Source organism: Polyodon spathula, chromosome 2 (assembly GCF_017654505.1).
Source record: "Polyodon spathula isolate WHYD16114869_AA chromosome 2, ASM1765450v1, whole genome shotgun sequence".
In the NCBI taxonomy this organism is placed as follows: Eukaryota; Metazoa; Chordata; class Actinopteri; order Acipenseriformes; family Polyodontidae; genus Polyodon; species Polyodon spathula.
Window position 1 is genome coordinate 69,400,796 of NC_054535.1, and position 14,113 is coordinate 69,414,908.

Consider the following 14,113-nt stretch of genomic DNA (forward strand, 5'->3'; position numbering starts at 1 on the left):
CTGGTGAGAGGGGATTGCTGGTTCAAACCCTGGTGAGAGGGGATTGCTGGTTCAAACCCTGATGAGAGGGGATTGCTGGTTCAAACCCTGGTGAGAGGGGATTGCTGGTTCAAACCCTGGTGAGAGGGGAATGCTGGTTCAAACCCTGGTGAGAGGGGATTGGTGGTTCAAACCCTGATGAGAGGGGATTGCTGGTTCAAACCTGATGAGAGGGGATTGCTGGTGACCCTGACGAGAGGGGATTGCTGGTTCAAACCCTGGTGAGAGGGGATTGCTGGTTCAAACCCTGGTGAGAGGGGATTGCTGGTTCAAACCCTGGTGAGAGGGGATTGCTGGTTCAAACCCTGGTGAGAGGGGATTGGTGGTTCAAACCCTGGTGAGAGGGGATTGCTGGTTCAAACACTGGTGGTGATGAGAGGGGATTGTTGGTTCAAACCCTGGTGAGAGGGAATTGCTGGTTCAAACCCTGGTGGTGATGAGAGGGAATTCTTGGTTCAAATCCTCAAGAGAGGGAATTGCTGGTTCAAACCCTGGTGGTGATGAGAAGGGGATTGCTGATTCAAACCCTAGTGGTGATGAGAGAGGACTGCTGGTTCAAACCCTGATGAGAGGGGATTGCTGGTTTAAACCTTGGTGGTGATGAGAGAGGATTGCTGGTTCAAACCCTGGTGAGAGGGGATTGCTGGTTCAAACCCTGGTGAGAGGGGATTGCTGGTTCAAACCCTGATGAGAGGGGATTGCTGGTTCAAACCCTGATGAGAGGGGATTGCTGGTTCAAACCCTGGTGAGAGGGGATTGCTGGTTCAAACCCTGGTGAGAGGGGATTGCTGGTTCAAACCCTGGTGGTGATGAGAGGGGATTGCTGGTTCAAACCCTGGTGATGACGAGAGAGGATTGCTGGTTCAAATCCTGATGAGAGGGGATTGCTGGTTCAAACCCTGGTGAGAGGGGATTGCTGGTTCAAACCCTGGTGAGAGGGGATTGCTGGTTCAAACCCTGGTGAGAGGGGATTGCTGGTTCAAACCCTGGTGGTGATGAGAGGGGATTGCTGGTTCAAACCCTGGTGATGACAAGAGAGGGTTGCTGGTTCAAATCCTGATGAGAGGGAATTGGTGGTTCAAACCCTGATGAGAGGGGATTGCTGTTTTAAACCTTGGTGGTGATGAGAGGGGATTGCTGGTTCAAACCCTGATGAGAGGAGATTGCTGGTTCAAACCCCGATGAGAGGGGATTGCTGGTTCAAATCTGGCCATAGCAAGTTGCCAAACTTGGCTGGGGGTTCCAAACTGACCTTTGTGCTTGTGTGGGTCACAGTACACCTCGTCATGCTTCAGTGACCTGTTGGTGAGGTGACTAATACAAGTAGGTGGAGACGACACGGGCTAAGCCCTCTGCCTCCAGGTTCAGCCGCTTGGCAATATCTAAATTAGCCTGCAGCACGGATGCAACATTCAAACAGGACAATTCAAATTGGGTAGAAAATTGATAAATGATCACTCCAAATACCATTCACTTCATGGGTCCTGAAATACATGTTGACAGTAGGGAAGGAAGGAGGACTGACACAATCTAGTGCTGTCATCTGGGATATTGCTTGGCCTGAGCTACTGGTTAACCGGTCTGTAGTTGTTGAATTTGGACTTTATCCCTTTTTTGACAATAACCTGAGGCTTTAACCTGCAGTCAGGAGTTAGCACAGCTCTGACAGTGAAAGTACTCCAGCAGAAGGAAGGAAAGAAAGGGAGAAAGAAGACCAGCAGTGGCTGCAGAATCACAGCGAGGTAAGGACATTGAGATTTATCATGTATCATTTCTCCATCAAGCTGTGCTTTACCAAACCAGGACTTAAAGAGAAGTAGGCACTGCTGAAATTAAAGACTTAAAGGGTACATAAAAGGGACATTAAGGGACCTTTTTATTTTATTGTGTTAAATGTTCTCATGTGTTGCTACAACTGTTTACATAAGGTGTGTGTATTGTTTTATATATAACATTTTGATCACTTCTTTAAACTTTGAAATTGCATTCCCTGCCTCATGATGGCTTCACATGTAAACGCATGGACCTCTTGGAACTACATTTCCCATCATCCTCCTGCTCACATATGCAACAGACAGATTTACCAGTGAGCAAGAGGACGATGGGAAATGTAGTTCCAAGAGTTCCATTTGGGTACATGTGAAGCCATCTTGAGGCAGGGAATGCAATTTAAAAGTTAAAAAAATGTGGTCAAAATGTTAAATAAATAAATAAATAAATACAAACACCTTACGTAAACAGTTGTAGCAACACATAGGAATATGCAACACAATAAAATAAAAAGGTCCTTATGTACCCTTTAAGCCATGGGCTCTTTAAAATTGCTATTATTTATGTATTTATTTATTTTAAGAAAGCAACAGTGCTCTGGAAAATCAGAAATAAGCCATGCAAGTTTTGAGAATCTGGCCCATGATTTAGCAATTCATGACTTAAGTGCTATTCTGTAAATGTGTATGTTACTGCAATGACGCAGTGCTATTCTGTAAATGTGTATGTTACTGCAATGACGCAGTGCTATTCTGTAAATGTGTATGTTCGTGCAGGTATATTTTTCTATCATTAAGATGCAAGCATATAGGAGATGCCTAGCTGGGATCTACAAAAGTTTTTACGCCTGTGCTACTAGCAGGCATCGGCCAAAAAATTGGGGAGTGGCCCCATTATCATTTCTTTCTTTATTTTTTGTGTCTAATTATTATTTTACTCTCGATTTTCTCCCAATTTGGAAAACCCAATTGCTTTTTCTCCTCACCACTGCAATTCACCATACGGCTCAGGAGACCTGAAGGTCCAGTGGGTGTCCTCCAATCCCACAACCGAGCGAGCTTCAATGTCAGCGAGCTATTGACCTCTGGAGGATAAAGGCCAGCCCTGCAGGTGTCTGCTCTGAGCTTACTAGGCACCTGGCCAGCAGGGTTTGATGTAGTGCAATGTGGAGAAACAGTCCCTGTCGGTTTTGCCCCCTTAACCTACTAGAGTGCCAGAGCCTAGTTTGCTCAGCCAGGGCGTGAACCTGTGCTGCATGACTCGCCCTGCACACCACACCACTGTGCTTTTACCAGGTGATCCACTAGGTCTAATATTATCTGCAAGCCCCATGAGCCAAAAGTACAGAGACAGTCTATTTTTAATATCAGAAGTGAGAAGTCAGAGGTCTGGCCTAATGCACAGTAGCTGTAACATCAAAATATGTTGGGCTTGCCAGTAGTCCGACAGTGATGATTTTACCAACGTAACCACCTTACGTTGTAGGTAATGGCCTTGGGTGTAATGATATGTGACACTACATATGGTCCTGATGTGAAATAAAACATAATATCCGTAATGATTGACTACTTTGTTAAAAGTAAAAAACTAAAATCAGATGGCTAGCATGTATTAATGAGTCCTATAAATCACATGTATTTATCATTCAAGAATATTTGGAGTAGCTAAGCAGTGCTTCTGGTCATCAGCAAGGGGTCAACACCATATCACTTAGTGAACGTATTGTTCTTCAGGTAGCAACATACAGAGGACTCTCACTGATTAAAACACCTTTGTCCAAGTTAACCTAGAAATTTGTTGAAATGGAACGTTTCCAAAACATAAAAGACTAATTTGATGGTAGGTAAGTAATGCTGTTATCCGGGGATCAGGATGCATACCAACATGCAGCTTGTACCTGTAGCTTACATTAGGGAATGCTGGCAAAGCTTTCATTCAATGTCCTTGTGTTCTTTCTGCAGGTACCCAGCTCCAAAACCCAATCCCAGGACACACCATGAGCTATACCTACGGGACTCTCTCCACAGGGCAGAAGATGCCACTGGTGGGCCTGGGCACCTGGAAAAGCGCACCTGGGCAGGTGAGAGAATCATGAATCAGTGCTAGATGACAAGATGGACTTATTATTACCATTATAAAGCAATTGTTCTTTTCTTTAATGAATCTGGTTCCATCACTAAATATTTATTTTACAGAAGGCTCATTGAAAGTTAATTTGAAGCTGCTGTACCCTTGTCATTCCTTCTAGTAAATCAGTGAAAGAGCAAATAACTGATCTGGTAACTGATCAACCCAATAAGAATCCAACAAGCCCTCAAAGTTCAGCAGCACATTCAGCCAGCACAGGGAACTTTGTTTGTGTTTGGTGGTGCAGTATTTAAACTGTCAGCATTTTTTCTTCTCAGACCACCACTTGACTTGTATAACATGCTCTCTCCTTACCCAGGTCAAACAGGCTGTGCTGAGCGCCCTGGACTCTGGATACAGACACATTGACTGTGCTGCTGCCTATGGCAACGAACAGGAAGTAGGGGAAGCCTTGAGGGAGAGAGTGGGACCTGGCAAGGTAGGTCATGGGGTCCTTCAAACTAACCGGCCTGGTGGGGGCCTAGAAAAAGATGGACGGGTACTCACCTTGTGGACCGGACAGACGAGTTCCACACATGAAAAACTGTTTGGCTTTGTGTACGGTGCACAGAGTATAAGATCATCCATTCTATAAACCAAGATGACCTTCGACTGCTTTTTTTTTCCTCGATGTGGGGAGGTGGCCCAGGCAAATTTCAGACTAAAGATTTAAAAAAGTAAAGGAAAACATTTGAAAGGGAAATAAACCTTCAAATAATAACAGAATAATAAATGCTCTGTTTACCCGTTTCTAAATGCAAAAAGTCCTGATTAATCTGGGAATAGCTTCTGCATGATTACCTTCCTGATGCGGTCAACTACCAGACAGTAATGCCTATAAACAGGGTTCTACTACTTAATTGGTTACCTCACTGGACTGTGATCTCTCTCCAGCCTATCAAACGAGAGCATGTGTTTGTTACATCGAAGCTGTGGAACACCAAGCACCACCCAGACGATGTGGAGCCAGCCTGCAGGAAGTCCCTGGCTGATCTCGGCCTCCTATTCCTGGACCTGTACCTCATGCACTGGCCCATCGCCTTCGAGTAAGGGTTCAATAGAGAAAGCATTCTTCTTCAGCCAATCTAAACACTGCTCAACCAAACTGACCTATAATCCAAGCCAGCGACAGAAACTAAACTTCAGTGTTTAGCGACCCCTACTGTTAGCGGGGTAAAAGCTCTTGCTAGGCTTCAGTGAAAAGAGACAATCGGCTTGATTTAGAAGGGGGGCTGAGGCTATGAGGTGGCTTTTTGCAATATAGCTAATTTAAGTATTTTTTCCTGTTTTGCATCATTTTTTCCAATATGTAATACAGCTTTAAAAAATAAATGCAAAGTACAAAAAAGAACCTTAAATCTGCAAATTGCAAGCGGGCCTACATAATATTTGATACACATGGGGGAAAAATAAGAATGTGGCAATAGACAAGTTTATTTCTCCACATAGATGAATTGGTGCATCAGCACTTACAGCACCTATCACAGTGCTGACGTCACTATATATACATCGCTCACCAGGATGTGGAAGTTCCACACTCACAATTCCATACTCTGTAGCGCTTGCGTAGCTGCTGAAGCATCATTTTTGTCCTCCTAGACGGGGAGAGGTGGAAATGCCCAGGAATGCAGATGGAACACTTCGCTATGCAGACACCGACTTCAGGGACACTTGGAGGGCCATGGAGAAACTGGTGGACCAGGGTCTAGTGAGGGCCATTGGCCTGTCCAACTTCAATGCCAGGCAAACCAACGACATCCTGGGCATCTCTAAACATAAGCCTGTAGTGAACCAGGTACCATGTTTGTATACATATATCTCCATATGCTTACTCATACAAAGGCAATTAAAACTAATGGGATAATTTCATAGGCTGTCTACTTTACTGTTCTTCTCCCAAGTAAATCCTCAATTTTTTCTTCCAGCGTCATAATGTCGGCTGCACCTTTCATTTTCCTGCAGGTTGAGTGCCACCCCCACCTGACCCAGAAGGAGCTCCTCACTCACTGCAGAGCTCGGGGCATCATGCTGACAGCCTACAGCCCCCTGGGGTCTCCCGACCGGCCGTGGGCATCCCCTGATGAGCCCCGTCTCCTGGACGACCCCCAGATAGTGGCTCTTGCTCGCCGATACGGGAAGACGCCTGCGCAGGTCATCATAAGGTAAAGTAACAAAATTTCGCGTTTAACAAAACAAGCATGTCAGTATCGTGCATCACCCACCACGACTGCCTGCACTAAATCCTTTGCATGGCTTGGGATTTCATCAGTTAAAGTCATAGGTGTCAATGACATTAAAATACTATCTGCGTCTACATCAAGTTTAAGACAATGATATTAAAATACTATCTGTTTCTACATTAGGTTAAAGAATGAAATTGAAATACTATCTGCTTCTACATTAGGTTAAAGACCATGACATTAAAATAATACCTGCTTCCACATTAGGTTGAAGACAATTCTCAGTTTCCATGCCTTACACTTCCAAGACAATTTCACCGCAGTATCTTCTGGCTCAAAGCATGTTAGTTAATAGGGGAAACAACAGCTGATTGGTAATGCCAGTGGAAATGACCAAGGAAGTGCAACATTAGCCGAAAGCACGGCTTGCAAACAAAGGTTTTCAAGCCAATGTAGTACCAGTATCATGTTTTAAAATAAAAATACATGTTTACTATAATATGGGTTTGTTAGCAGCATATACAAGACCTTTGTAACAAATAGAAGCACATAACACGTTAAATGCATGGAATTATCGTGTTAGCTACAACCACTTTAAGGCTCCAGTCCTAATCATACAAATCAAAACAATCTTAAAAACAGGGTTGATATCCTCAACCAAAAAAAACAACCCAAAAAACCCCCAAAAAACCTTTAAAATGCCTTCTAAAATACAGCATGCTAGCCATTAGTCAAAAGCAATTTCCGTGCTCTGTTGTCACATACTGCATGCTACTGAGTCTGTAACAGCAGACCAATGAAAGCAGTAAAATTCAGCTTGTGGCTTATTGTGGTGGGGAATACGTTAATCTAGTCAAACCCTAAATCAAGATGGCAGCAACAAACATATTTAGTTAATCAATGCCTTCCCCATACTAAACAGTTTCTCATACTGCAGTTTTACCTGTGAATCAACAGCAGGTGGCAGTCATGTACTCTTAGTGATTGTGCTTCTGACTGTGTCTCAGTGAATCAGGCATGTGTATCTGTCCGTTTGCAGGTGGCAGGTACAGAGAGGGGTGGTGTGTATCCCCAAGAGTACAACCCCCTCCAGAATCAAGGAAAACATCCAGGTGAGCTTTACAGTTCTGGAACTCTCGGGGCTCACAGGCTGCCACCCTCCAAATTCAGAGCTTCAACTTAGCAAGTCATTCCAAGGACAATCCTGCTGAAGAACAAGCCTTGTACTGTACCTAGTCTAATCAAGGTTAAGATTTACCTAGATTAGGTTAGGACCCACTGTGCATGGCATGACGGTAAAACCAAAACAAGAGTACAGCAATTTCACTTTTCAAATTGTTTTAATATTACTGTCTCGAGTGTTCATTTGTTTTTTTATATTAAATTATCTTTTTCATATTTGATAGCATGTTTTAGTCATCATTTGTAGTTTAATACAATTAGAATTTGTGGTTATTAAGTACAGTAGTTTTTTGCAGGTATTTAGGATAAAACATCAATTCCATAACAAATGTCTGAATGCTAAGGAAGGGAGCACATTTTTTCTCCCCAAGAACTTTGAAAACTTCAACAGTACAGACTCTAGTTTCTCTCGTTCTGTGTGCACACAGGTATTTGATTTTACTTTGTCGGACGAGGACGTGAAGCTGATAGAATCCTTTAACCGCAACAAGAGACTTATTGTCCCAACCATAGAAGTAAGACTCCTATATTATAAGTAGATAGAGTGAAACTGCAGCATAACTGGGAGGAGTGAATTGTAAATGTAGTTCATAAACAGGAACTTTAAAAAATCAACAGCATTACAACAATCAAATAGACCTTATCATAATGTGTGCAACTGCAGGGAAATGTGCTACATATATGATCATAGTAATCCATACTAGGTACGATTTACTGGACTTATTTTGAGCTTGATGCAAATATGTACAAAATTGCAGGAAAAGCTGTAACCCCACCTGAAAGGTGTACCCAAGAACGGTGCAGCACGGGCCTTGAGCCAGCAGCAATGTGAAGTTCACAAGGTTACTCGGCTGATCAATCCAGCTCAGTAGGCTATAGTGCTTATCAGTTATCACCCCAAGGCTCTCTCCAAACAGCACAACATGAGATTAAATTCCCTTAACACAGGATACTGCAGAAACAAGGAGTTCATATACAAACAGCTGTATAGCTGCTGTATGGGGCTGACCTTGTGAAGCAGTCAGTAGAGCATAATAATATGAACATAGGCCAAATGTTATATACTACCAATGCAAAACAACTGTTTTTCATTTTAACCACCACATTTTGATCACAACACAGACCAACATCTGGCCTTTCTAAAACCACACAGACAGAAGGAATCATAACCTTTAACATTCAGAGAGTTGCACTTCATTTAATGAAATTATGAAGTAACAGATTTTGGGGTACTGTACCACTGTTCTTCAGGGTACGTTTTTCTATTCAGAGGTTGTGAGTCGGGTAAAAGTGAGCAAGTGTCCCACACCCAAGCACCACGAAGCAGCAGGGGCTGTTGAATACAGCAGATTAAGGAACCCCCCATTCACCAAAGACTGACCTTTGCTTTCATGTTCCTTGCAGAAAGACGGCCAGACAATCTGGAGAGATGGAGGGCACCCACACTTCCCTTTTCATGACCTCTACTAACTGAGGCTGTAATGCTAACCCAGCCTCCAATAGCTCAAAGGAGTCTGGTCCCTTCCTACAACAGGATGTCTTGCCAAGCATTTTTGTTAATTTACTAATTAATATAGGATATGAACATGTCATTTTAATTGTTAACTACCTTACTTATATATGGCCTTGCACAACAGGTAGTATTATTGTGTTGTATAGAGCAACCCTTTTCTTCAAATTCTGGAATTGCACTGCCAGGTTGATTTATTAAAATAAAATGACAGATCAGTGGCACTATGTTGTTTATTTATTCCAGAGATTTTGACTCATATATATATTAGATGAGTTGCCTACAAGGCATGGTCAAAATTCAAATACTTCCAATTTAAAAATATGGTATTTAATATATTGTTGTACCATACAGTGAAGTTATATAATTTCATACATTGTAACATATAGCTATTAAAATGTATAGGCCTGGTTGTCATTTTTTCAGTGTTAGTCCAGTTCCAAGGTACAAGGAACATATGTGTCCCACAATTAAAATGATGCCAACTTTCTTATTTTTGCAATGAGGTGCACGAAACTGTTTCCACACAAAATCCAAGCAAAACCAAAAATGACTTTACTTTCATCCTCTCCGCATTTACCTTACTTTCAAGTGTTCTCGAGTAGTTTATTAGACACATGAAATAAATACCTGACCTGACACAAAAACAATTACAAACGTGAACATCACTTTGAAGAGTATATATTTTTGATAGATTATCCGAATGAATCGTCGTATATATTATCTTAACAGACACACAAATGACAGTTTAACAGAAAAAGTACCTTATTTTTTGTTACAGCACCAAAGCAGAAAGACAACACAGGCCGCATTTGACCGAACACTCTCTGAAGAAATCAGCTGAAAAAGAGTACTAGTGAGAGAAGCGAGCCGGTTAGGAAAAACACAGTTCACCTGTGATAACCGCATTCTGCTTTTATTTTAAATTGTTTTGATTAAACCAGGTTACTGAATCGTTAATGTTGTAAAAAAAATAAATAAACAAACAAATAAATAAATACATAAATAAATAATTGTTTGTAATGCAATGTCGCAGTTGGATCCCGCCTTACTATCTGGAGGGTTAGGAGCGTCCGCTAATCCCCCAATCTTGGACGAGGGGCTGCCTTTCTCTAGTTTATCTCTGCTTATACTTTTACTGATACCTTGTGTTGTTCTGCTGCTACTCTTTAACTGCGTGATACTGGGATACAAACTTCTGTCTTGGAAGAAGAAACGGAGGAGAAGGCGGCGGCTGAGGGAACAACGGAGTTTTTTCTCGCCTTCAACCGAATTCAGTAAACTGAGCAGAACCCCCAAACTTTCAGACGAACCATCGTTTGCTAACAATGCGGGGCCGGGTCGCATACGGCCGGTTTCTTCCGCTCACAGCTTGGGAGAGAAGCGGGGCGAACCTGGGCCGAGGGGTAGAGCTTACAAACCAGACGGGACCGCGGGAGAAGGGTCTAGCTCATTGAGGCCACCCAGCACCATAGCCGTCCTGTCAACTACAGCGTCTACAACAAGAGCCGACTTGCCTCGCAGGGCTCAGGTTCATACCAACAGCTCATCGGACTGGCGAGCGGGTGTTCATCAGATAGTACCCATCTCGAGCGATTCAGAAACAGAACGACCTCACCCCGTTCCTCCAAATTCGCCGGAGGTCAATGTGCAGAGGGTAAGTGTGGTTACTAAAGCCTTACCGTTGTCTTCAGTTGGTATTTCCACACAGAAAACCAGCAGACTACAGTACCAATGTAAGGATCTACCTGTCAGTGATAGTTATGTTTTGATTGGTTGTTTTTTTTATGGTGGGATTCTAACCTTTCAAGGACACTTGTATTTATTAACACAGCAGCATCTACAGGACAGAGTACATAACAGATTTAATAGTGGGTAGGCAATCAATAGGTCAATAATGTTGATAATGATAGCTCCTCTCCAGGTTTAAACTTCCTCTAAGGGAATTTCCAAAGAAAGTCAGACAAAAAAAGTCCAGTTTTTACTGCATTAGGGAAGAGCGGATATTTCAGTCTCAAACTTCATGGGAAATAAAGGCAATTAAGATTATGGCATGATGTCGAATAATGGCTATCGTCCCTCACATTACCTTGCTATTTCTGATTGTATATTTCCGTAAGCAGGATTTGCCAGGTACCAGGCAGATGCATCGCAGCAGCACCATGCGGCTGCACAGTGAACGGCACATCCGCATCATGAGCCCCCCAGTGGACTCGGTCCGATTTGAGTGTGCCAGCCACATACCTCGCGAGGAGATCGGCTTCATCCACTCGGGCAACTCCTCCACCCAGGGGCCAGGCCTGGACAGTGACTTCGGGGCCAGCGCAGGTCAGACTCGCATTTACCAAGATTGTGTTTTTATTCAACATCCACACAGGGAATTACTAGCCCTTGAGGACAGAGAGATTTTAATAATCTAAACAATGACCAATCTTAACAACTGCAAAATACGTATTCACAAAGGCATAGAGGAGCCAGGGCAGTGCAGGTCCTGGCTGTGCAAGGCTGACGATCTCAGCTACACGAAATCAGCAGAGACTGTCACCTCACCACGCTAAAGCAGACCCTACTGGCCAGATGGCCGGTAAGCTCAAGCAGAACTGCAGGGCTGGCCTCTCTCTTCCAGGGGCCAGTAGCTCATCAGCATCCTCTGTAGAGCACCTGCACATGGCATCAGAGGATGTCCACTGACCTTCAGTGCTCCTGAGCCGTGGTGAAGGGTAAAGTAACTGACTGGGCACTGATCATATCTCCCATCTCTCTCTCCTCCAGGCATCTCCCTGCGCATCTTGTCCTCAGACAGTGAGAGCTGCTCCAATGTTCTGTGGGCCTCCGGGCTGGAATGGGATTACTATGACCCCGGATACAATAGACGGAAGCAGATGCGCAAACGCATGGAACAGCTGCCTGTGCTCTGCTCCAGACAGTACTGGGTTTAACCGCTGCGTTAATAGAACACTCCCATCCTGCACTGCACTGAACACTGGGTGAATGCACAGTGGAGAGCAGCAATCCTGCAATCCTGCTCTCTCTCTCTCACACACACACACACACACACACACACACACACACACACACACTGGACCGCTAGGGTTCCCTACAGCTGGAATGGAGACTTGGCACACAGTCGGATTGACCTATTGATCAAAGTGTTACCTGCGTCTTCTTTCTGTAGAGATGTTAATCACTTATTCAGAAGCTATGTATACAAAAAAAAAAAAAAAAAAAAATCAGTTTTTTTAAGTTTGGTTGTTTAATTTAGAATTTTTTTTTTTTTTTTTCCAGGAGTACACCCCAGAAAAAAAGATAAACTATCACCAAAATTAATGGGAAAAAAATATTTGTAATGTACACTAATTGTCCACACACTATTTGTGGTTTGTTCACTTTTTTTTGTTTGTTAGGGTTTTTTTTTTTTTTTTTTTTTTTTTTTTTTTTTAAGCAATACACACACAGAAAATACATAAAAAAAAGAATAGTTCACTTAAAAAGTATAAAGAAAATCTGTTTGTAATGCACACTAATGGCCATACAAAATGTGTTTGTAATTTATAATTGAAAATGATTTCACCTCTGGAAAAGGACAGGACAAATTCACAGTTTTTAAAAAAAAAAATTAATGGATGTATTTTGTAGTGCATGCTTCACTTCGCTTCAGAGGGGTTTCATTTGGTGTGACCCCCCCCCCCCCCCCCCCCCCCCCATTCTGATTTAAGGAAGTTCTTTTGTCTAAGGTGTTTAGTTTTCTTATTAATAAATGCACTTGTTTACACTACTCTGCACTACTTGTGCTGTTTTGGCACTCATAATACAAAAAAAAAAAAAAAAGAAAAAATGTACAAAAAACCAACGCAGCATGTAATCCAATGTAAATAAGTATTTTAAAGAGTGTATTTTAATTACCGGTATATGTAACAATGTATAATCAGAATAAAAAAGATTTAAGGTTTAATATAAATAAATGCTGCAATGTGTCTTGTTTTGTATGGATCTGCACACACTTTTTCAGCATGTAGTGGTTGATCTGATCAGCCTGTACCCTACTGGCATTGGCCAGAGCTCAATATTTTTTTAAAGAGCATTTTATATCCCTCTGGTTTCCAACAACCACAAATCCATGGTTATCCTGGAAATTTTTTTTTTCTGGTACTGTATTGTAAAATACTCAAAAAAAACATTTTTGGCTTATTTACTGTAGGTGTATGCCCAAGACTAGGGGCTGACTTGCTGGTTTGCTGTTTTGAGTGGAGCTCATTTTTTATTAGACCTGTTTTATAGGTCAGCAGTTTGGAAATGATTATTAACTCAAACATTCTGTAGATTTCTAAATGCAATTTTTGACTGTTCTGCTGACTAAGGAGGATACTCATTAGTTTGTGTCTTGAATTCTGAACACCAATCATTATCCCTACATTGTTATATATAAGTGCGTGAGTTTAACTATTTTTTTTTAGAAAGCAAACATCTGAGTGGGATTAAACAGACTGCAAATCATCTATGTTGTTCTGCATTTAAGTCCCAATTTTAGTTCAAATGCAGTCCAGACTGATTAATAGATGGATTGGAGGCTCTTATATTTACAGTACCCAGGGCCCTGCTCCTGGCGTCAGGTGGTGTGTTTGGCTGACTGGTCAGTTCATTTTTTCAACTTTTGAGGGAGTTATAACTTTGAGGTTCTTCTGTAGTGAATAAAGTCCCATTCCCCTCCTTTTGTTCTCCTTGGGAGTTTACTTCAGTTTTGTCCTTTGTTAAATGCCCTTTTTAACTTAATGCCTTGTTTCCACTGCCTGTCCCAAGTATAGCTGAGCTGGACGGCTTGGGTGAGGTGCAGCCGGAGGGTGATCCACTGCCTGTCCCAGTTGTAACTGAGCTGGACGGTCTGGGTGAGGTGTAGATAGAGGGTGTTCCATTACCTGTGCCAAGTATAGCTGAGCTGGAGGGTGTTTCCACCGCCTGTCCCAGGTATAGCTGAGCTAGAGGGTGTTCCACTGCCTGTCCCAGGTCTAGCTGAGTTGGGTGGCCTGGGTGAGGTGCAGCTGGAGGGTGTTTCCACTGCCTGTCCCAGGTATAGCTGAGCTGGACGGTGTTACACTACCTGTCCCAAGTATAGCTGAGCTGGAGTGTTTCCACTGCCCGTCCCATGTATAGCTGAGATGAAGGGTTTTTCCATTGCCTGTTCCAGGTGTTGCTGAGCTGGATGGTCTGGGTGATGTGTAGCTGGAGGGTGTTTCCACTGCCTCTCCCAGGTATTGCTGAGCTGGAGGGTGTTTCCACTGCCTGTCCCAGGTATAGCTGAGCTGGAGGG

General features: G+C 42.9%; 2 protein-coding genes across 4 annotated transcripts; both read left to right on the top strand.

Moving 5' to 3' along the window:
* Positions 1-1,659: 1,659 nt before the first annotated feature.
* akr1a1a (aldo-keto reductase family 1, member A1a (aldehyde reductase)) lies at positions 1,660-9,026 on the top strand. Of its 3 annotated transcripts, none has more exons than XM_041272816.1 (9): positions 1,660-1,781; positions 3,771-3,889; positions 4,256-4,375; positions 4,831-4,982; positions 5,536-5,731; positions 5,899-6,098; positions 7,156-7,228; positions 7,727-7,813; positions 8,703-9,026. In XM_041272816.1, the coding sequence occupies exons 2-9, from the start codon at positions 3,806-3,808 to the stop codon at positions 8,766-8,768; spliced, it is 978 nt and encodes a 325-aa protein (XP_041128750.1). In that variant the 5' UTR covers positions 1,660-1,781; positions 3,771-3,805; the 3' UTR covers positions 8,769-9,026. The 3 variants fall into 3 exon arrangements, with proteins under 3 accessions (XP_041128750.1, XP_041128759.1, XP_041128740.1); XM_041272825.1 differs by lacking the exon at positions 1,660-1,781 and adding an exon at positions 2,825-2,919; XM_041272806.1 differs by lacking the exon at positions 1,660-1,781 and adding an exon at positions 2,962-3,104.
* Positions 9,027-9,835: 809 nt separating this feature from the next.
* LOC121326892 (protein huluwa-like) lies at positions 9,836-11,834 on the top strand. Its single transcript, XM_041270521.1, has 3 exons — positions 9,836-10,465; positions 10,932-11,136; positions 11,581-11,834. The coding sequence occupies exons 1-3, from the start codon at positions 9,836-9,838 to the stop codon at positions 11,745-11,747; spliced, it is 1,002 nt and encodes a 333-aa protein (XP_041126455.1). The 3' UTR covers positions 11,748-11,834.
* Positions 11,835-14,113: the final 2,279 nt, after the last annotated feature.